The following is a 22,853-nucleotide window of genomic DNA, read 5'->3' on the forward strand; positions in this document are numbered from 1 at the left end:
CCCCGCCCCCGAGCCCCGCCCCGGGAGGCCCCGCCCGGCCCGGGCTGGCGGCGGCGGCGGCGCTGGGAGCGGCCGCCCCGATGTCGGGTCCGCGGGGCGCCCTGCAAGCCTGGTGCCGCCGGCAGTGCGAGGGCTACCGCGGCGTGGAGATCCGCGACCTCAGCACCTCGTTCCGCGACGGACTGGCCTTCTGCGCCATCCTGCACCGCCACCGGCCCGACCTCCTGTGAGTGTGCAGGCCGCGCCTCGCCGCCGCTCGGACGGGGCGCCGCGGGGCCACGGCTGCCGCCCGCGGGCGCTGCTGGCAGGAGGAGCGGGGGGCACGGAGGTTTGGGGCGCGGGACCCTCGGGACCCCCCTTTCTGGAGGAGTTAGGCCGCCTGTGCTCAGCAGCAATCACTGGGGACTCACAGGGGTTTGGGGGGATGGAGGAGCCGTGGGAAGCGGCTCCAGGCTGGCTGGCAGGGAAGCTCCGTGAGCGGGGACGTGAGGGGCTCAGAGAGCGTATGTGTCTCTGTTGCGCTGATGTGCTGGTAGGGGATGCACTGAAGAAGATGCTGTCGAGAAATAGTTGGGTACTGGGAATGAAGAATTCCATATTCCCAGGCAGTGCTCAAAGCCAGATTGTATGGAGCTCTTAGCATCTTGGTTCAGTGGAAGGTTTCCCTGGCCATGGCAGCAGGGATGATCATTCAGGTCCCTTGCAAGCCAAACTATTCTATCACTCTGTGTTTCAGCAAACGACCTTCTGACCTGGTCCTGCAGACCTGTCAAGGTCAGGGTTAGCAGAAGTCGTGCAATATTAGGGTGGTGAGAGCACGGAGGTGGACTAGGTCCATGTGCCCTAATGGGAGCGGTGCCTACTGGAGAAGAGACGTGGTGTTGGTATCTGGGTGTGGGATGTTTTGCCTCAGCAAGAGGTGAGCTTTCACACTTCAGGAGGGCCAGAGGCCTGTCCTGCACAGGGACTTTCCCAGAGGCAGCCACTCAAATCTGTAGAGGCCTGGACCAGATTACTGTTTGCATTTGCTTCTAGCTTGTTTTCTCTGGATGCCACAGTGAAAGCAGGAGGCAGCAAAAGCCAGCAGGGGTGTTGAGCCTCTCTAGCCTCTCCCAGCTTGGGTATCTCTGGGGGGGAAATGTGATTTTCAGGAGGCAGACAGTGAGTTTGGGATTGCTTGGGGGCACCGTGTCAGGCTGGAGAAACTGGCTGGGCTGCTGGCAGGAATCTGCCCCGACCTGCGCTGTAACCCTGTGCGCCCCGGCGGTGCTGGGAATGCACACGGTGCCCATCTGCTCTGATCCCTGGAGCCTTGCAGGGCAGGTAGGCATCGCCCCAGCTCGCTGTGCCTGCGGCATGCACGCACTCCTTGGCCTGCCCTAAAGCCGGCCGGGGTGGTGTGTCCTGTCACGTTCTGCTCTGGGGTTGGTGGTTCTTCCTCTGAGGCTGCCCATACTGCCCAAGGTCTCTTTCCTCAGCTGGCCTCAGGAAGGCCTTTTGCCATGACAGCAACCTCTGTCAGGCAGAGGGTTGGCTGTGAGTCCACTGTGGAGCTGTGGTGTCCATGAGAGAGTGGAACAGGCTGGTGTCCTTAAGAGCTAAAGCTGAGCAGGTAGGCTGGAAACTGAACTGCTGCCTGCTGTGTTTCAGGTGGTTGCCCCAAAACCCTCAGCATGGTGTTCTGGAATGACTGAGAGCCAAGACATAACGGTGTCTTTGCATCAATCTCTGGGTCTTGAAGGAGCTGTGTGGTCTTGTGTCCTGCAGCTCTTGGATGGTATGGCTCACTCTGACTAGCTAGAATGGAGCCTCTGAAAATAGTCCCAGTGACAAGGCTGTTGGGTGGGAAGAGGCAAATTAAGGACTAGAACATGTGCAATTATTGTATTTTTTTGTAAATGGCACAGCAGCTGGGAACTGAAAAGCAGAGGTTCAGTAAAAGCTTATGATAAGCACCACTAAAACCACCTGATGGTTTCCCATTAACCATATTTGCCATCCCATTAAGGCAGAGGCTGGTGCTCTTAAATTGTCAGTGGGCTTAAATCTGCTCCTGGCAGATGTCCTAACTACGTGCTTCACAGGTCCTCTGCACGAGCTGCATTGTAGAGACAAGGCCCAGGGCCTTACAAGGACATGGCATGTTGTGGAAGGATTTTCAGACGGTCAGCAGAGCAGCATCATTTCATCTGATTCCAGCTTCTTCAGCCTGTCCCAATTTGGAAGTGGGAAGATTGGATCAGAGGCAGTAAATCTCCTGATGGCGGAGGAAAAGTGGTTGCCCTTCTTTTCTTCTAAAGTGCTTTCAGTCAGTGCAGTAATGGGACTTGGCAGGGATCTGCAGTGCCTTTCTGACCTGTGTGGTGTTCCTTTGTGCAGGGCTCTCCTGGCCTGCACAGACAGCTGTGCTGCTCCCCAAGGCTGGGGTTCCTCTGAGCTCCACAGAACTGCCAGTTTCTCTGCTTCCCTGCTTCCTGCTGCCTTCCCCTGGGATTGCAGAGAGGAGCAATGGGCACATCCATAGGAGAGCTGAGCTGAAGCTCTTCTCTGCCTGTGTGACACCACTCCTCTGCCACCCTGATCCCCTGGGCAATGCTGCTGTGGTGGCTGTCAGCCTATGCCTGTTTTCTGACCTTGCCTGGGTGCACCCCTGTTGTGCACCTGTGCTGGGAGGGAGCACACTGAGGAAGGGGCTGTCATGAAGGACCACATGGGTAAGTGAGACTGAGGACAGTTTTCTGCATGACTCCTGGTTTGAACACAGTTATTGTAGAATAAAGCAAATTGGTGCTGCCCTGGAGAGCTTTGGAGCAGCTCCTGCAGAGCTCTTGGAAACACTGTAGATAGGGGCTCTTTGAAAGAAGTAGACTGGAATTCCTCAGTGTCTGCTGAATAAAGGTGTCTTGAAGTGACCACCAAGAACGAGGTGCACACCTCCAGGACCTGTATGTTGAACCATGCAGATAAAAATCCCTGACTCCATTGTTGTAGGCACTTCACTTGGCTTTGTTACCTCACTGTCCCAGTCAGGGAAATGGGAAACTTGGATTTAGCCTATGACTGTGCTGCTGGCTGTGTGATCTGGAGATGAGACATTTAATCTCTTCTCTTCCCTTTTCAGTTAAGCTGTCAACAGCCAGACCAACTTAACAGTGGACTGTGGGGATTAATGAGTTTGTTTGCTCAGTGCTCTAGAAATCTGAAGCATGAAATTAGTGTTTACAAGGCATTTGCTACAGATTAATGAAGCAAAGAGCATCTTTCAGCATCTCAAGCTGTACAGCCTCCCTGTCATGCAGGGAAGGATCCTGGCATTCAGGGGTTAGAAGAATAAAGGAGTATGGCACATGCCTTTGGAGTGTTGGGAGAGATGGAGGCTTGAGGATAACAGGAGATGAGAGCTGTTTTAGAAACGCTGTTTTGTGTCCCTAGAGCCGTGGCTTTGGTTACAGGCAGGATCACAAATCTTGTTTGTTCCTTCCCATGTACTGCCTGCATTTCCCTGACAAGACCTGGAAAGCTGAATGGCTTATTATGTGGCACAGCCTTAAAGTGCTCATGATTTATATTTGAGGAATCCAGGAATTTGCTCTGGTTTTAGCTGTACAGCACACCCTCCCCCCTTCCCTGGATCTGCTGTTCTCCCTGGCAGCTGCCCTAAACCCTGGAGTGCTTAGTGGCTCTGCATGTATCTAATTAGGTAAGTGCTTGGGATGTTATTTGCATAGAAATATTACTCCGGGATATGGTACAACACTGGGATTTGCTGTGTCAAGGCAGTTGTTCAGCTGGGATAGCCAGAGCCTTGCCTGTTCTTACATCCAGTCCCCTGGATGGGTATGTTGGCAGGAGAGGAGCCCGAGCAGAGCTGGATGAAAGACTGCTGAGATCAGGGCAAGTAAATAATGTGACATGCAGCCACATGTCACAGAGCTGTGAGATGGCAAGTTCTGGGCTCTCTGCAGAGGAGTCAGTTTATAGAGGGGAAAGGGGTGTGTCTGGAGTGACTTTTCCCCATTCCTGAGAGGCCATGCTCCTTGCACATTGGTGCTGGGAGCTTGCCTGGAGCCACAGGGATGCCACGTGACCAAATGGCCTATGGGAGTGCTCATGTCAGGAGCAACACGGGTCAGTGTGGTCCTGCTTGGCTTCTCAGAGAGGGAGCTGGAAAATGCAGTGGAGAGGAACGGAATAAACTGATCCCTGGGGCCATGTACTGATGGACTTCAACGTCTCAGATAAAGCTGAGTCTGCAGTCCTACAGTAATGGAAAAGAGTCTTCTATTCCCTTGCTGCTTGGTAACCCCTTGATACCTCTTGAGCTTCACATCCTCTCTGCTGGCATCTGCTTTTCCTAATGGAGTTGCCTTGGTATACTAAAACTAAAACAGCTTTGGTTTGCTGGGGCAGAGTGGAATGGACAAGATGTTTTGTCTGTCAGAAAATACTCTCCCAGCCCAGCCCACCAAGGAGTCTTTGAGCTTCCAGCTACACCACTCCCATATCCTGAAAGTGAAGGCATTCAAAATGGAGGTCATGAATGTTTAGAGGGCAGTTGATATATAGCTTTGCTGTCATTGCTTCTCCTCTGTTCCAAGTTGGCATTTTCTTTAAAAGGAAAAGAAAATACTGCAAGGTTAAAGGACTTCTCTTGGCAAAAACAAAACAAAAACTTAGGGAAAAAACATGTCCCAGTGGAGACTAGTTATAATTACAAAAATGGCAGTGGTTTTGACATTAAAGCATAGGCTGCAGCTGAAACTTTTGCTGACCAGCATGTAGAGAAGAAAAAGTTGTGGTATTTTGAGCAGCCTGAGCTGTGTACATGTATTTGCATGAGCTTTCAGGAAGGTACCAGGGCTGGACATCCAGCCCACCTTTCTGTGTCTCTGCTGCATTTGCTCCTGCAGCAGTGCATGTTTGCAGCTTCATTTGTCTGTGAGGAAACAGCACCAGCAACCTCTTGCTTTTGAAGGGAGGAAGTGTAATTTTCTGGTGGTGCAGGCAGCCAGGAAAACCTTCCTGAGCTCATCACACACTTCCTCTGCAGCTTTGGGAAAGCTGCATGAGGGGCTTTGAGCAGGGGCTGGCTGCCCTGCTGTGGGGCACCAGGACAGGTTGTGTCAGTGTTCCAGGAAAAGGCAGTAAAATCCAGAGGGGGATGGAGAAAGGAGGTTCATGCAGCCCCTCTCTGCAGGTGCGTGGTGCTGCCTCTCCTGGATCCTGCACACCACCTTCGGGGTGGGGAATGCATTCCCTCCTCTAGTCTGAATTGTCCTTCTGTGTCGGTCTCCCAAGCTTTGGTCTCTGTGGTCCATTGGGGTGGCTTTGCTTGACCCTAGACCTCTCTGGAGTGGATCCTCCCGTGAATCCAGCTAGCAGGCACACCAGGCTGCTGCCTGAGGAGTTTTTTTGTAACAAAGCTGAAGTCCTTGGCAGGCGGGAGCTGTAAGCAGTGCAGCGTGATGCTGTTTTCACACGTTGTACCCACACGCACACGCAAAAGGCATAACTAACTCCTTCCTGTATTTCTCCCCCTCTTTTGAAAGCCTGCAGACTGCTTTAACTTTTTGTCCCTCTGCCTCCCTGGTGAAGGCAACTAATCAGTCCCTGTGGCCATGCTGCACCCCCAAAGGGCTCCAGGGGAACAAGTGAAATGGGTTGGAGCAAATGGATCCCCTGGGTTGGAGACTTCTGGGATTCCTCTGTGTGCCCTGAGCACCTTGCATTCAGCTCCAAGGGCTGCAGCTGAGGACTGTTGGTTGTGCACTGTGAATGTTTGGGGAAATGCAAGGACAGAAGTGCAGTTGAAGATCTTCTGTGTCACCCCAGATTCCTTAAGGTGGTGCAGGGAGGTTTATGTAAGGATCCTCATAGAGCCACCTGTATCTGTCCCTTCTTTCTCTTGAGGTGAGGGATCTGTGTCCCCATCCACCACTGTTGTGCTAGTGGTCTTGGGAAAGCAAGTTTGGGGTCATGTCATGCAGTGTTTGGTGCAGCAGTGTGTGGGGCTAATTGAGACATGGCCCTGGTGTTTCTGCAGCCTTTAATCTCAAGGGCAGAAGTGGGTTACGAGAGACAAGAATGAACATTTTAATTTCCTGGTCACCACCCATTTGGGACTCGCTTTCTTTTTTTAATTGCAATTTCCCTTTGGTTTCCTTGTCCCGTTACAAGCTGAAATCTGCTTTGCCAAGGTTTTGTTTATCTAGGATCTTAGGTATTGAGTTGTTGTAAGGTTGACTGTCCTTGGAATCTACGTGTGATGGCATAGGGGCACTTTTCCTCTGCACTTCATGTGGCTATTTTGTGCTTTCTTGTTTCAGAGACTTTGATTCTCTCTCCAAGGATGACGTCTATGAGAATAATCGCTTGGTAAGTTCCTGTTCTGCAGTGCACAGAAGGAAGAAATTATGTGAGAATGACTTGTTGGAGGTCATGTAGTGTGGGAGGAATTTGTGACAGTGCTGAGGGTATAAGAAAAATTTGTATTTGTAAGTAATAGGCAGGAGCTTCTCTGGAAACAGGGGAATCTGAAACATCAGCTTCCAGCCTGTTTATCCTAATGGTTGCCAAGACAACATCTCAGGTGAAGATTTAAATGGTGCAACATCTTGACTTCACTTGTTCCAGATTTGCAAGCAATGGAAGCAGGAAGCTAGTTTTACTTCAGGCATCAGCAGAGAGAAAGGTCATGCTGGATCCTGGTCTGCAGTGTTCCCTTCCTGCTTGGGACAGCTGGAGCCCATAGCAGGAGCAGTGTGGAATGGGGAGGTGCCCAGCCCCAGGGGCTAGTGGTAGGACAGAGCAGCAATAGCCCTGCCTTTTTTAAATGACAAAAAGACCTAGTTGCTCCATCTGATAGTCTGTGCAAAGGCATGGCCCATCACCTGCCCAAGATGAGTTATGCTACATACAAATGTCTTAAGGGTGGATGTTGAGGATGAGGCCAGACTCTTCAGTGGTACCCAGCAACAGCAGAAGGGGCAGTGGGTACAAACTGAATTACAGGAATTTCTCAGCTGAATTTGAGGAAAAACATTTTTTACTGTGAGGGGGACAGAGCACTGGACTAGGCTGTCCAGAGAGGAAGTGGAGTCTCTTGCTCTGGGGGTGTTTAAACCCCAGCTGGATGTGATTTTGTGTCACCTTCTTTAGCAGGGGTTTGGACTGGATGATGTCGGAGGTCTCTTTCAACCCCGGCCATTCTGTAATTCTGTGATTTGGGATTTAGAGGATTAGGGCTGTCCAGCTGTGTCCTGGCACGTCCTTTTTACACCAGTTGGCCCCTTTCAGTCATTAGCAGCTTTTTCCATTCAAGACCCATACAATGGGTATCTTGTCCTATTAGAGACCTCTCAGGTGGGGTCTCTCTGTTCTCCTTGCTCCTTGCAGCCTTGTGTGCAGTAAGATTCAGTCTGGATAACTGACTTAAAACCAGGCTGAGCAAAGCAGGATGTCCATGGGGGGCACTTTTATGCCCCTAGTTACTGCAAATATCTATTTTCATTTGTTTCTCCATTACTTTCCTTTATAACTCACACCCTGCACAACACCTCATGCCCCAGAGACTAGGCACCTTCAGTCTTTACCCACACCCAGTACCTTTACCTGTGCACCTGGTACCTCACCATTCAGTGCCCAAACCACTCTCATCTCTTCCTGACTTATTTTTCTTCAATCCCTGCCATAGTCTTGCACCCCAGTCCCTAGGAGATCACTGTGGGTACGCTGCCCTTGGCTCAGCAGAGGGATGGCCAGTGTAGAGACAGTAATGCACACACACTGACAAGTGGGAAACTCTCCAACAGCTTTTTTTTCTCTTCCATTCCTTCCTTTTGTAGCTGTGTGTGCAGTTGGAGGAGATGGGTGCTTCTTATCACAGTGTCCTTGTTTCTGCTTGCTCAGACACAGAAAAGTACTGGAAGTACTGGCTTGTGCACGGCAGGGTACTGGATGTTGAGCTGGGATGGCTCTGCTGCTCGTGGGAGGGGAAGGTGGGGCACCCCAGGGCATGAAAGGATGGGCAGTCAGTGTTTCTGTGGGGTGAGCATTTGGGGTGGCTGGGGACACTGCTCAGTAGGGCTCAGTGTCACTGCAAGTACCTGCCAGCCCTTGGCCCTTTGTGGTGCCAGCCAAGACTCTGCCAGGCTCTTGCATGAGGGCGCTGCTGGTTGAGCTGAAAAAACAGTGGTTTTTTTCAGTGAAATCTTGAAGGGAACCTTGCTTCTGTTGCTTCTTTTTTTAGTCAGGCAGCATGTCTGGGAGCCTCTGTCCATAAGAGGCTTCCCTGGGGCCCTTCCAATTTGATATTTCTGTTACTTTTCATGAAGCATCAGTTTTCTTCCCTTAGTGCCTCTGTTGTTCCTGCAGGCCTTTGAGCTGGCAGAGCGGGAGCTGGGCATCCCAGCCCTGCTGGATCCCAATGACATGGTCTCCATGAAGGTGCCCGACTGCCTCAGCATCATGACTTATGTGTCTCAGTACTACAACCATTTCAACACGCCCAGCCAAGGTGAGTGTCCTCCCACCCCTCAGGCTTCCAGTTTGCCCCTGTTTGAGTACAGGAAACCCAGCACAGCCTTGTGCTGCCTCCTTCCTGCGGCAACAGGGAGCTGTGTTTGTGGGGAAGGGGAGAGGAGCAGGTAGTACCTGCCTCTCCTGCATCTTGCTGGTGCCCCTGAGGAGGGCCTGGAAGAGAGAGTGCACTGGGGTGAGGTTTCACAGGAGGTGTGGGGTGATGTAATAGCTCAGGCTGTGGAAAAAGAAACGCCTTTCTCCTCCCTCTGCACTGCATTCCTGCCAACTTGGGTTGGGCCACCACCCCTGGTGCTCGTCAAAACTCTTTGTGATCTGCTCTAACCTACTAAAATAGGAGAAAACTAAGTAGGAGCCCATCACCCACAGCTAATCTTTATGACATGGGTACATGTGAAGTGACTGGAGGACAGAGGGAGTGGAGCCAGGCTGGAATGTTTCAAATCAGCTCATCTGTCCCTTCAACCGCATCCTGAGCTGAGTGCTTTGAGACAGCTCTTCCCAGGCATCCTTTGGCTGGGTGGAGATGAGAGCTCCAGGTGTCCCCTGTTTCAGTCTGTAGCCACAACATCAGATAAATCTCTTCCACTTGTATATGCTTCTCCAGGGATGCTGGTCTCCCAGACAAGGAATCCTGCTGGGGACTGGTGTGTGAGCTCCAGCCCCGATAGCAAGAGATGTTTCACAGACCTGCTGACAGCCTGGAAGCCCTGGGGCCCAGTGGGTCACCACAATACATCAGCATCTGCCCCAGCTGCTCTGGGCTTTGAGCATTGCTTAGGGAGTCAATTACAAGGAAGCCAAGTAGCACGTGATGAGTAAATAAAATCACAGTGAGAGGCTGGCATCCCTGGGCCACAGAAGGGGATCCACAGCAGGCCAGGATCTCTGGCAGCCTCACAGCTGACCCATTATTAGACTGTGTTTGTCTCTTCCACCTAAAATAAGCACTGAAGTTTTGGGAGAGGCAGGTCTCATCCTATGTCACAAGGCTGGATGATTTTATTTTTTTTCCCCTCCCCTTCCCGCACATGGGTGGTGTGAGTCACCACTGCTCTCCACGCCTGATCCTCCTTCCCTCTTGCCTCCAGCCAGCGTCCCTCTGCCTATGAAGCGACCAACTGCTGCCTCCTCTCCTCCTCTGCTGTCCCACAAGACCCCTGTGGCTGCAGCTGAGAGTCCTTCAGCACCACAGGTACCTGATTTCTTGGTAAAGTTTCCAAGACAGCCTGAGGCAGTGGTACCCCCTGTGCTGTGGGTGAGGAGATGGGGAAAAGCCTGTCACAGAGCCATGTAGGGGCCTGCCTGTGTATTTTGGGAGGGGTGTTTGGGATTTTGTTTCCTTGTGGGATCCGACTCTGACTGATTTTTCTCAGGGTCTGTGGACACTAGTTTGTCCATAGCAGGCAAGACGTTGGGCAGATTGGTGCTGGGTGTCCTTCCTATGTGGGGATAATCCTGTAGATGAGGAAAGAGCAGGAATGTGGGACTAGAAGGGCAGAAAAGATGCCTTTTTTTCAGTGTTTAGCAGTTGTCTGGGATGGGACCCTTTTCAATGTTTCGCAGGACCCTGTTGCATGGGGTGTAGATTAGTCCCTTCCACAGCCCTTCAGCTGTAGATAGGGCCAAGGCACCTTTGGAAGTGGCCCCTTCTAATTTGGGAAGAGGCAGCCTGCCTGTGCCTGGGCTCGAGGGCAGCTGTTGTGTGCATTGTGAGCCCCTGAGGTCAGCCCCTGAGGCGCGGGCTGTGCCCAGAGAGCAGCTGCTGTGGGGAGCAGGCCGTGGCCCCGTGCTGAGCCCCTGTGCTGTGTCCCAGGAGGAAGGCCCCTCGGAGCAGCGGCCCCAGCGCAGCGCGCCCAGCAGCACCTGCGCAGCCTGCCAGCAGCACGTCCACCTGGTGCAGCGCTACCTGGCCGAGGGCAGGCTCTACCACCGCCAGTGCTTCAGGTAGGTCGTGGCCAGGCCTGCTGGGGCAGGCTCGCCTCGGCACATGGGGCCTGCTGCACCCCATCTTCGAGTGTCTGCGTCCCTGGGCAACATGGAACACGAACAGCAGTGCTTGAAATGAGAGTGAAGGTGTTCCATTTGCCTGCCAGCCCCATGTCTCAGTGCTCTGACTGGCCCCTTGTGTCCCTGTGCTCCGTTCCTATCCTGCTCCCTGCCTCCCTTGCTGACTTGTGCTCTCCCACTTCATTTACTTGGAATCCCAGCCTCCTGAGCTTCTCCCACCTCCATAAAAAAGGATGCTCTACCTCTTTGCCACCTGTCTCCTCAGGACCACCCCCCATCCCCTTCCATTGAGGTCTGAGCCATGACATCATCCTACGGACCTCCTTCCACCTACGCTCCACATCCTCAACTGGATATACAGGCTTCCATGCTGCCTGGGTGGTGCTGGGCTCCCAGGGAGCATGTGGAGAGCTGCAGACTCTTAGCAAACTGAGCAGTGAGCAGCTCTCTGGTTACTCCCTGAGTACAGGTTCTTACCTGCAGCACCTGTGAAATCATTTCACTTTGCTTTCCCTGATGTAATGATGAAGAAAAGAGATCTCTCCCATGGGCCACAGGACAAGGGTTGGCATCTGGTCAGAAACATGGAGCCACTGGGTAGACGTGGGAGGCCTCATTCACCTGCCTAAGCCAGTTGGCAATGTGCTGTAGAAACAGTGTCACAGGAGGGCAGCTGAGCTGAGATCAATCAGGCTTCCCATCTGCAGCTGGGACAAAAGCAGGAGTTTTGGGGTGTAGGTGCAACCTGCGCTGTCCTTATGGGCCAGGAAGAGGAGAGGTGCCATGTCTGCCGTGGCACAGCTCATAGCCCTTCAGACTGAGCAGGGAGATCCCTGTAATTTAATCCCAAATATTTTGCCTCCTGATTGTTTTCTTGTCTATTTGCTGTTTTGTTTTGGTTTTTTTTTCTTCCTGTGCTGATTCATGGACAGTATTTAGTCAGAAATGTCCTGTGGCAGTGGTTCCTGTGGGCTGATGGAGATAAACCCAAAGCAAACCACTTTCTCCCCTTGTCTGAGCTTTCCACCTCCTCATTTCATCCTACCCCTTCTCTCTAGAGTCCCTATGTCCTCACCCTTCTGCTCTCCATTTTAAAGGAAATCCCTGTCAACTGGATGCCCAGAGCAGAATTCCATGCCAAAATTATCTGCTGGCAGCGTAGGGCAGCCAGCTGCTGCAAGCACCAGGCATTCAGACAAGAAGGAACAAGCTTGGTTTTCATAGGAGTGCTTGATCAGCCCCTTGCCTTTGGCTGTCTTTCATGTATGCTCTCCACCTCCCTTCCCAGGTGGAGAAGGACTGACTTGGTTGCCAGTGCTTTGTATCACGCTTGTGCCTGGAGGGATTCATTAGGAAGCATTCAGATGCTCAGTGGGGGAAGAGTGGATGATCCAGGGAGATGTGGCAGACAGCAAAGGACAGGGAGGCTATTAGCCCAATTTCAGCAGGCAAGGCAGAGTGTAAGAATGGCCCTGCTGCCTAAGGTCCTTGTCCTTCCAGGCAAATGCTGTGGCCCAGCAGGATGCCATGGGTCAGCATTACTGAGGCTGAGCATGAGACCAGGCCAGGCTTGTGTGTTCCTTCTTCTGAATACTCTGGAAGCCTCCCGAGTAGAAATTGATGTAATTTTATTTAATAATCAGCATTGAGGAGCGGTTGTTTTACAAACAAATGTGGCTGATGGCTCTTTAATGTGCCAGGACCCTTGGGCCCTGCAAGGCAGCCTGTAGCCTCCCTGTGCCAGTTCTGAACCAGTTGCTCCCTAATTCCAGTTGCTATTCACTGTTTCATGTCTGCATGTCTGTGAATGGTTGATCCCTCTCCCCATTCCAAGTGTGGAAACCACACCATATCCCAATACCAACTGTCTCCCTTCCACATCTGTTAAATCCTTTCTGAGATGAAGGAAGAACCCAAATGTGTGCAGTATTTGAGTTGTGAACTTGCCATGGGTTCCTACAGTGGCCTGGTTACATTTCTCTACTTATTTTCCGAATTACTTCGCCAAGGGCACTCTAGGATTTAACAGCAGGTGTAAGAACTAACTCTGTGTCCCTACAAGGGTCTTCCAGGTGTGTTTCCTTCTGTGAAGGGCAGGATGGCATCCCCCATCTCATGGTGCTCTCTCTTCTCCTTGGCAGGTGTAAGGAATGCTCCAGCACACTGCTCCCGGGGTCATACAAGCCTGGGTCGGAGGCAGGGACTTTTGTCTGCACGCAGCATCGTGGTAAATTGGCCGTGAGCGGGAAGGCAGAGAGGAGACCCAGCCTGGACCAACAGTCACCAGAGCTAAGAACTGAGACTGGGGCTGACAGCATGGGAGAGAATGCCCTCCAGGCAGGAGCAGAGGTGGGGAAGGATGATGCTGACTCCCAGGAGAGTGTGGCAGAGACCTCTACACGTGCAGAGGGCCTTGCTGGCCCAGCAGAGAAGGACAGCACAGCCAGCAAAGCAGAGACACCGACAGCCCCTGCTCATGCTGGCAGTGGGGCACCTGTCTCCCAAACTCCCCCCAGGCCTCCAATCCCCAGCAAGCCTGCAGGGCTCACCCAGGACAAAGCCAGCTCGCTGGATGGACGGCTCAGAGACTCACGTCCCACCCCAGCCCCAAGGAAGGCCACTGATGCGTCTGCCCTGTCCCCTCCAGCCTCCCACCCTGTCCCCCGGCCCAGGTCCACTCTGCAGGGCGAGGGCAGCGAGTGTGGGCCTGGCATGGTGAACGGTAAGAGGGCAGGGTGGTGCCAGGGGTTACCCTCCACATCTCAGTGGCTGAGATGCTTGGCTGCAGGTTGGCTGAGTTCCCTTCCTTCTCTGCAACCTGACACTCTTCTGCCTCCCAGTAAATCTTGGGCTCAGACACAAGGTCTTTGATTGTCTACAATTGCCAGCCATCCCTATAGCAAGGAGAGCAGAACTGATTTTCCTGCCTGTCTGCTCCCTTTTACTTCTCCAGAGTTCTCCAACGGCAGCAAGCCAGAGTGGAGGGAAGTTGGTAGAGCTGGAGGAGTTTGCAGGTGTGGGAACAGAGGGGCATGACAGTTCTCCAGGTGCAGCTCCCAGGGAGAAGTGGGGAGAAAAAGGCAAAGGGGATGTTTGGGGTTAGCTGGCTACATCAACTGCGGGAGAAATGACATGGGGTCTTCTGGGAATGGGAATAGCCACCTTCCTATGGGAAGGTATCTAAGGTGCATCCTGTTGGTTTAACTTCTTTCTTCATGTCCTTTTGGTGTTGTGACAGTCTGACTCTATGTCTTTCTAGGTCGGGTACCTGAAACCAGCCCCCCTGTCCCAAAACCTCGAGGGAGACCCTGCTCCTCTGATCGGTACGTCCCTCTGCTTGCAGGTCACCTGAGAGCTCCATAGCCAGGTGGGGCTGTGGGGACAGCACAGCTGTGCTCTTCTCTCTCACCTCCATCAGCTCCTGTTCTTAGGAGCATGTAGGCTTTCACCAGGTTCCTTTTCCAATAGGAGCTAGCCCAGCATGATCAGGACAACAGTGTTCATCCTTACCTCCCTGGCATTTTTCTCTTATTGTAAAGAGTTTGAGAACTTCAGAAAGGTGTTTCTGTGGCACAGGCAGATTGACAAATGCCTTCTGAAATAGCCCTGCTTGTGGGTGCTGAGAAGGGGACATTTTCTGCTTTGTGGAGGGTTTGTCCTGGGAAAGGTGGGAAGACCAGCTATGCTCATAAAGCTCAGCCTTTACCACTGCTTAGCAGATGGAGGCTGTAATATTCAGACACCAAAACACTGGGCCCAGCAGGCAAGTCAGGCAGGCTGTGTTTCCCTAAGGCCTGTGGGTTTGCCCACAGAGAGTTAGACACTGTATCTGGGGAAGCCTAAGGACGTCCTTGGGTGAGAAAGCTGCTTCTGCATGGGAGACATGCTGCTCCATTTTTCCTTTCCCCCAAGGGCAAAGTCTCTCTCCAATGCCTTGCCACCCCACCTTGTCTCTGCCATCTTGATTTCTCTTTCTCTTCTACCAGTAGTGGAGCTACTGCAAGAGCCAAGGACCCGCCGTGGATGGCCTTAGTGCAAGCAGAGCCCAAGAAGAAGCCAGCTCCCCCTCCTCCCCCAGGCAACAGCCATGAGACTCCAAGTAGGATTTCAGAGGAGGAGGATGGGGAGGAGGTGGGCAAAGCCAGGAGTGAGGAGAGCAGGTCTGATACCACAGAGCCCAAACCCTACAACCCCTTTGAGGAAGAGGATGAGGAGGAAGTGGAAAGTGCTGACACCCAAAAGAGCACACCTGAGCAGGAGCAGAGCGAGACAGCTGCCAAACCTCTCCACCCCTGGTATGGCATCACTCCTACCAGCAGTCCAAAGGCAAAGAAGCGGCCAGCTCCACGAGCTCCCAATGCTTCCCCGCTAGGTGAGCTTCCTCCCGCTCCTTTATCCCTCCTCTGCAGCCCCTGTGCATCCCCTTGGAGGTTCCCCCTTCCCAGGTGCCTCTGCATCACCCTGGCAGGCCAGGCCTTAATGCAGTGATGGTTGCATTAGTTTGCATTAGCCATGTCCTCTCTTCCCAGTGGAGCACAGCATCTGCAGGCAAGATTTGATGCTGACCCTTGTGTCCAGTGTATGCCACCCTCCCCTTGTGTCCTGGCTGTCCCTTCATTCCTCCCTGAGCTCTCCCTTTGCTTTGCAGCCCACCACCCCATCTCCAGGCTGTCACACTCTGAGCCATCATCCTCCACCCCCTCTCCAGCCCTCAGCCTCGAGAGCATCGACTCTGAGAGTTCAGCCAAGGTGCTGGGAGACACCGAAGAGGCCTCAGTGCCCAAAAGCTCCTCCGAGCCCACTGTGCACTTGCCAGCAGCCGCCAAGAGTTCCAGCACTGAGGCACCGCTGGCCAACGTCTCCTCTGGGGAAAGCCCTGCTGTCCCAGCCAGCCTCTCCACCAACTCCCCCTTCTCCTCCTCCAGCGAGCTGGCCAGCCTCAGTGGGGAAACGCAGCCCAGCACCCTGCACAGCAGCAGGAGCATCTCCGCTGGCAGCCTGAAGACCAGCCCCAGCCGGCTGCCCCCCAAGCCTCCAGCTGGGGCTAGCCCTACACCCATCCTTTTGGCTTCAGATGGGGGTGCTGGGAGCCCCAAGACATCTTCCTCACCCAAACCACAGCTGAAGGTGAGATGATGACCTTCTCCCCATCCAGATCACAAGGCTTTTCTTCTCCATCCATCACTCGGTCACAGGGGATCTGTGGGGCCAGGCTTGCCCCTTTGCTTGATGTGTCACCCCCTGAAAGCAAGCTTCAGATCTGTGTTAAATGGTGGCTCTGCTTGTACTCTGCCTATCCCATATGCTAGAGAAGAGGCAGAATGTCATGTAGTCTGAGCAAATAGGAAGGAAAATATTTCAGCATGCTTGTGAGAGAGAGGCTGGGAAACGGATGTCAAACAGGAGCACAGCTATTTTTTTGAGTAGGTGCTTGTGGAGATGAGTGCTGTGTTCCTCCTTTAGGAGGCCGTGGGGCAGGACAAATGCTAGCACTGCCCTTTCTGCTCATTCCCACCTCTTGGGATCCCTTCCCTTCCCTGGATGCTCATGTATCTGCTTTTGTCTGCCCTCTCCAGTCCTCCTGCAAAGAGAACCCCTTCAATCGGAAGCCATCGCCTGCTGCCTCCCCCTCAGCAAAGAAACCTTCCAAGGGCTCCAAGCCTGTGCGTCCTCCTGCGCCAGGCCACGGCTTCCCACTGATCAAACGCAAGGTAAAAGGGCCCTGGTGAGCAAGGAGGGAAAAGCTGGCTCTGTGCTATCCCCCGGGGCTGCAGCAGTCTGCAGGCACCCTGCTGAGGCATGTGTGGGCAGGGATTACAGCAGGTGACTGGGGCTGGGGAGGAGGGTACACCTTGTTCATGAAAGCACCATCATCTTCCTTTGCTCCAGAGTGGGGTGGGGATTTCAGATCCACACTTCGATGGAATTTTCTGTTGTTCCTCTTCCCTTGCTAGTGTTGACCAATCTCTGGATTACCCCTGGAAACTGGAGTCTGGTGGTAATGAAAGTGTCTGATTTATGGTTTGGCAGGTGCAGACAGATCAGTACATCCCTGAGGAAGACATCTATGGAGAGATGGATGCCATTGAGCATCAGCTGGATGAGCTGGAGCACCGTGGGGTGGCCTTGGAGGAAAAACTGCGCAGTGCTGAGAATGGTATGTGGGTTGTGCTGTCTGTGGGTGTGGACAGGACAGATCCTAGGGCTGCCCTCTCTCCAGTCGAGGAAATAGCAACAGTGACTTCTTCCCTGCTGATGCTGGGGTTGGAAGAGCACAAGAGGCTGTGCTGGCTTCCAGGATTGGTCACAACCTTACCCTGAACATGGAGATGTCCCTAGAATCGAAACAGGTGGGAGAAGAGATAGGGTCTCTCTGGGCCTCAGAAATACACTGAGGTTGGGTTTGCTCCAGCCCAGTGCCTCTTCCCTGGCTAGGCAGAGCCCAGCCTGTTGCAGGGTGATGGGATCCACCAGGGCTGGGAATGGCTCTGAACTGCCCTTTTGCTTGGCAGACAACCCTGAGGACAACCTGCTTGTGGACTGGTTCAAACTCATCCATGAGAAGCACATGCTGGTGCGCCACGAGTCGGAGCTCATCTACATGTAAGTGTGCGCAGGCATGTGGAGAGGCACTGACACTCCCTTGGGGAGCCCTTTCTCAGCCCTCCTGAAATGGTGCTTCCAGGGGAGATCCTGACCTGGCCTTGCCTGAAAAGGGAGGGAGTAAGGGCAAGCAAATCTGTTCAGATGTGCTGAGACCTGACCCACAGTGTGTCACCAGAGCCTCTGCAGCAGCTACCCCTAGAAGGCCTTGAGCACTCAGGGCTGGTCCTTACTGGTCCTTGGTTCCCTGGCTATACAGAACAAGATCAGCATCTTGATGGTTCTTTCCAAGCTCACCCTGTACGTTGGGATGATGTTCCACCTCTCTGGAGCCTTGCAGCGCTTCCCAACATTTCCCCTTTCCTTTGCAGCTTCAAGCAGCAGAACCTGGAGCAGCGGCAGTCAGACGTGGAGTATGAGCTGCGGTGCCTCCTCAACAAGCCAGGTAAAGCACCACTCTGGGTGTGCTTGCCCCTTTTTCATAGAATCATAGACTATATTGAGTTGGAAGGGACCCACAAGGATCATTTTTCCCCTGGGCATCATCTTCCCTCTCTCTAGGTGGATCTCAGGTGAAGAGAGGCAGATCTGTAGGGATGCCAGTGCAATCAGCTGGCTCTAGAGGCTCTGTCCCATCTTATGTCCCAGTCTTGTGCAGGGATGTGCTCTTGTTGTCCCCAGGGAATGCCACATGCTCTGTCCCCATAGCACTGCTAGCCCAACTGGCCCCTGTAACACGGCAGGGTAGAGGGGATTGTGCTGGAGATCTGTGCCCCAAAGCCCTGAATTTCAGTGCTCCTTCAGCCATGTAACTGCCTGTCCTTCCCTGGGGTTTGGCTGGGTAGAGAAGGACTGGACTGATGAGGACCGAGGGAGGGAGAAGGTGCTGATGCAGGAGCTGGTGACCATCATTGAGCAGAGGAATGCCATTGTGAACTGCCTGGATGAGGACCGGCAGAGGTGAGTGAGGAATGGGGTGAGCTGGGGGAGAGAGGAGAAGCACAGCCTGTCTGATTCAGTGCCACATGAGTGCCTTGTGGGGGTGTCTCAAGATGTCCATGCTGCTGATGTCCTTCCCAGGCTTCCCAATCCTTGTCTCTGTGAATGCTTTGTGTGGGAAAGACAGGACAGCACGTGCAGCCTGTGGGATTTATCCTGCTGGTTGCAAATGCTCACAAGACAGTGATGGATCTGCCCCTCTATGGCTTCTAAGTAGGAGGCTCTCTAGCCTTAAACAATAGAGCAGCTGTTTTCAGGGCTGAATTGCTGACCTCTTTCCCATTCTTTCTTTCAGAGAAGAGGAGGAGGATAAAATGTTGGAAGCCATGATTAAAAGGAAAGGTAAGAAACAAATGGGAAGCTTTTTGGAGTGATGTTTTCACTGCTGACCCCAGTAAGGGGCAGCACGAGCCATTTGTGACACTGCATGCAGGAGAGATTGAATCTATTCTGTGTAGACTGGGGAGACTTTCCCGTAGGCCAGTAAAGTTAGAGGCTCAGTTGTGCTGCACACCTCTGTTATCAGAAAAGTGTGCATACAGTGGAGGGCTTTGATTCATGGCTGTCACCCTTGCTTATTGTCATGAGTGTGTCTGTACAACTATTGACATCCCGCAGTAACAACCTCTCTTTGCAACCCCAGAATTTCACAAGGAGACGGAGACAGAGAGCAAGAAGAAAGGCAAATTCAAGCCCATGAAGGTGCTGAAGCTGCTGGGCAACAAGCACGACTCCAAGAGCAAGTCACCCAAGGAGAAAAGCTAGAGCAGGGGAACACCAGCACTTGGGAGGGAACCCCGACTTGCCTCTCCCTGGCCCTGGCTCGCCTGTCCCCCTGCTCCCTCCCCAGGCACCCGAGCTGCTGCCCCAGGGAGATGCCAGCCCTCAGCCCAGAGTGGGTGAGAATGACCAAAGCCCTCCCCTTCCCAGGCTGTAGGGAAGCATGGCCATACCCTCTGTGAAGCCTTGTTAACAAAGTGGGGAGAAGACGGATTTGCTTTTCAGATATGTTACCCAATTTTAACTCCTGTCAATAACTGAGATCAAGCAGAGGAGTTTCATATTTGAGGGAAAACTTGCACTAACTGCACCCCGTCCCTTCTCCCGCTCTAACTGTGACAGTTCCACGTGCCTCTGACTTCTGCCAGGAGGGGACTGGGCCTCCCTGTCCCTCCCTGCCTGACCATTCTTGTCCCTTTTCTGTTCCATTTTTAACTTCAGGAGAAAACTGACATTAGAATTAGGATCCTTTGGGTTTTACTGGCCTAAACTAAAAGGTTAAGAAAATACTCCTGCATCACAAGGCTCTAGAGCCATAGCCAAAAAGTCAACTGGTGCCCTATTTATTTGGAGCACCTCCCTCGAGTGCCAGGGTGGGTGGCTCTGTCCCAAGGCTGAGAGGACCCAAGGGGACAGTGTACAGCTACTAGGATGTAGCTCACGTCCCCTACTCAGGAACCCCACTGCTGCTAAACACTGCTGACTCTGCTGCCTTCCTGGGGAGGGAGGACCTGTTCCTTTTCCAGGCAAGGGCAGAAAAGCTCAAGACAGACTTGAGTGCTGGTGAGGGGCACCAAACTTGTGTCCCTGCTCACCAGTGCCACCCTTGAGCGGCAGGGGAGAGAGGCGCGGTCACAACTGACCTTTACCCAGCTTCAGCTGTGTATACTTTAAAAGTGTGCAGATGTGGCTGGTTGTTTTTTACACCTCCTTTACTAGATGAATTCAAACCTATCCTAAAACTTTAAACCTCTTATTTTATTTGTCATGTGTGTGTGTGTATGTACATCAGAGGAGGGAATGTGGGGGGCAGTGTTCTTCCAACCATCCCTTCTTCCTTCCATTTTTGTTTCCTGCCTTCACTTCCAAGATGATAAGTTATTTATTGAATTATTGGATCAGTCTCAATGAGAGTTTAATGGGTGTTTGGTTGGTCACCTATTCATCATGCCTTCTCATTAGCAAATTAGACATAACCAGCCCTGAGCCATCTGCTGCAGTCTCTTCTAAAAACCCAACAGGCTTTAGCCAAAATGCTCTTGGAGCAGTGCCTTGCAAGGTGGCTGGTGTAGCATTCTGGAGAGGGATCCTCATTTCCCAGAACCCGAGGGACCTGAGCCCCTCCTCAATCCCAGCATGGCCCCCATGGCTGGGAGCTGGCCAGCTCAGCCCTGTGCTGGCAATGCCATCTCACCCTTGCCATACCCAGCAGGCTGATGAGGAACAGTGGTAGGGGAGGGGAGATCCCAAAGCACAACTCTTCTCCAAGGAGAAACAAATCTGCTTTAGAGCCTGCTGTCACATCACTGTTGCCAAAGGCCACTGGGATCACTGCAGCCTGACACCCCTTGGCCCTGTGCCCGGTCAGAAGTTTGATTTGTAAATTATACTGTACTAACCCCATGACTTCCATTCACCTGAACAGAAATAAAAGAAACATTGGATTAAAAAAACTATTGTGGATTAGGTTTCTGATTCCTTTGTGCACTTGTGCTGTCCCAGGGCCAGGGCATGCTGCCTGGCTTTGGAAAGTGACTGAATATTGCTAAGAAGCAGAGGATGAGATCTTAAGGAAATTGGAAACTGGAGGTTATGCTGGGATTTCCACAGGAAAAGTTGGACATCATGTTTCAGCCTGCTGGAGGACAGAGGTGTGGGTATTTATGATGTGAGCAAACAGCCATTTCCAGTCTCTGTGGGAATAGAGTGGCTATTCTGCATACCATGCTTTCAGCAACCAAAAAAATCACAGCAAAAAGCAGCAGGCATTGGGGTGAAACCCCCTGTCCCTGCTTGGCACAGCTGTGTTGTGAGCCCCTGCCCAGTGGGCTGACACCAGAGGTTTGCTGATGCTGCAGGTCACAGTCACAGTGATGTGCAGCAATGCCAAGGGCTCGTGATTGCACAAGGCTGTGCAGCTGCTTTTCCTCCAGAGGCATTCCCAGAGTCACAGGGCCAGGAGCCAGCAGGTTACAGGTGTGCTGGCAGTGTGTCATGCTGTCACGAGAAACCTCCACTTCTGGGTAGATGGGTAGGAATGACATTTCTATGGATGGATTGCTCTACTCTGAGGCACTGCAGAGGAAAAAGAAGGCTCTGCTTTGTCATGTTTTGGGAGCCATTGCTCTATGTTTTCATGTCTTTAATATTATTGAGCAAGAAGGGATCCAGTGTGTGGGAAGGATTTTACAACTTCTGTCGCTGTGTATGTACAAATTGGTCCTGCCTTCTAGTTTCAGGCAACAGATGGTGCTGCCCCCTCTTTGGAAACAGACAGGGACCAGCCTCCGATGCCCAGTCTGGGAAGAATAGGTGGGAACAAATTGCACCTGTGTTTTGCCCTTGGCTTAGTCTTGGAGTTTGGATTTGTTCCCAACAGGGAAGGCTTTTGTCATATTTCTCATTTCCTCACTTCTTTTCTTGTCAATGATCTCCATCTCATGCAATTTCTGCAAAGTAGAAAGGGGGAGAGCTGAGCAGGGAGAAAGCCATCAGCTTTTTTTTTTCTTCTCTTGCCAATCTCAAGAATAAAAACTCTATTTCCCCGATTAAGTTACATGCAGAAATGGAAAGAAAGCTGGAAAACAGCTATCCACCATTCCCCAAATTCATGCCTGAGCTGTGCCATGAAGGGAAGCAGCTCTTTGCCCCCTTCCCTGCTCAGCTAATGGAAAAGACACTGCTTTATGATCCCTGACACACAGGATTCCCTCCATGCACTGTTCAGCCAAGGCCCTTGCATACCTGTGAGATTTCAGTGAGGACGATCCCTTGATACTTCTTGCCCTGTCCTAGAGCTTCCATCTCTGCCAGGAATTCCCTCCTCTCTTGAATTTCATTCATCACTGGTGGATAAGAGAAAAAACTGTGGGCACAGCATCCAGCCAAAAGGCAAGAAACCACGTTTCTGTCTAGATCTGAACCCCCCCCCCATTTCCTGGTTCTGCTTGAACAGCAGTCTCACCAAGGCAGGGTGGTATCTACTGTAACACTCACCTTGCACAACATGTCATCACAATACCTCAGCAGTCCCTTACCTACTGGGAAATGTTTCCTCTGCCCAACTTCTTACCACTCCCTGACTCCCAGGAACACTAGTTTTGTAGTTTTCTTTATGTAGACAATTTCTCTTTTGCTTGTGGGCAATTTAACCAGTGTGTGGATGGAGACAGAACCTGCTGGTGAGGTTCATTAGTTGATATGCATCACCCAGTGACTGCAACCATCCAAGACCAGGCATGGATCATCAGCTGCTGCTTTGCAGCACAAACCTGCAGCCAGCTGATCCAAATCCTGTCACAGATGTGTCAAGGACAACATTCAGCCCGTGACAAGTGTTGGAGGCTACCAAGCACGTGTAAACTCAGCTGCCCTGGCTCCCTGCAGCAGGGCATACCCCTTCTGTACACATGACTCTAGCAATGCCCATCTTTGTGCTGCCCTGGCTGGCAAAGGGCTGGCAGGGCTGTACACAGACACTGAAGATTCAAGCACAGAGAGGTATTAGGCAGGGTTTTGCTATCCCAGTATACACTGCAGGTCAAAGTCTTTCATTGTTTCAAATTCTGCTTGATATTCAGGTTTTGCTAGTATAACAGCTGTGATCCTGGAGTGGAACAGCCCAAACTGTGGTCAGGCTAACAAGTGATCTGGTCTGTGTTGAGTCATGCTTGCTGGGAAAAGGACCAGCAGTACCTGAGCCT

At 52.4% G+C, this 22,853-nt stretch overlaps 2 protein-coding genes across 4 annotated transcripts in view; one reads left to right on the forward strand and one right to left on the reverse strand.

Moving 5' to 3' along the window:
- Window positions 1-20,603, forward strand: MICALL1 (MICAL like 1). Of its 3 annotated transcripts, none has more exons than XM_026794508.2 (16): window positions 1-226; window positions 6,327-6,375; window positions 8,374-8,515; window positions 9,630-9,733; window positions 10,355-10,485; window positions 12,690-13,270; window positions 13,808-13,871; window positions 14,538-14,920; window positions 15,197-15,675; window positions 16,125-16,259; window positions 16,579-16,705; window positions 17,061-17,151; window positions 17,523-17,596; window positions 17,997-18,111; window positions 18,446-18,492; window positions 18,794-20,603. In XM_026794508.2, exons 1-16 carry the CDS (start codon window positions 81-83, stop codon window positions 18,913-18,915), a joined length of 2,790 nt encoding a protein of 929 aa, XP_026650309.2. In that variant the 5' UTR covers window positions 1-80; the 3' UTR covers window positions 18,916-20,603. The 3 variants fall into 3 exon arrangements, with proteins under 3 accessions (XP_026650309.2, XP_026650310.2, XP_014123653.2); XM_014268178.3 differs by having other exon boundaries at window positions 2-226; window positions 14,535-14,920; XM_026794509.2 differs by lacking the exon at window positions 17,997-18,111 and having other exon boundaries at window positions 14,535-14,920.
- C4H22orf23 (chromosome 4 C22orf23 homolog) overlaps window positions 19,375-22,853 on the reverse strand; it is a 5,442-nt gene continuing 1,963 nt past the window's right edge. The window contains exons 5-6 of the mRNA XM_005488603.3: window positions 21,895-21,995; window positions 19,375-21,599 (exon numbers count right to left, since the gene is read on the reverse strand). Of these exons, the coding sequence (XP_005488660.1) occupies window positions 21,498-21,599; window positions 21,895-21,995 (203 nt within the window). The 3' untranslated portion in view covers window positions 19,375-21,497. The remainder of the gene's footprint in view (window positions 21,600-21,894; window positions 21,996-22,853) is intronic.

Source organism: Zonotrichia albicollis, chromosome 4 (assembly GCF_047830755.1).
Source record: "Zonotrichia albicollis isolate bZonAlb1 chromosome 4, bZonAlb1.hap1, whole genome shotgun sequence".
NCBI lineage: Eukaryota > Metazoa > Chordata > Aves > Passeriformes > Passerellidae > Zonotrichia > Zonotrichia albicollis.

What these genes read in the sequence shown, in the direction of transcription:
- MICALL1 (XM_014268178.3), top strand. Translation starts at nt 81, where the DNA reads ATGTCGGGTCCGCGGGGCGCCCTGCAAGCCTGGTGCCGCCGGCAGTGC. An exon ending in TCCCACTGATCAAACGCAAG is followed by an intron (nt 16,260 to 16,578) that starts GTAAAAGGGCCC and finishes ATGGTTTGGCAG; the next exon opens with GTGCAGACAGATCAGTACAT. An exon ending in GTGCCTCCTCAACAAGCCAG is followed by an intron (nt 17,597 to 17,996) that starts GTAAAGCACCAC and finishes TTGGCTGGGTAG; the next exon opens with AGAAGGACTGGACTGATGAG.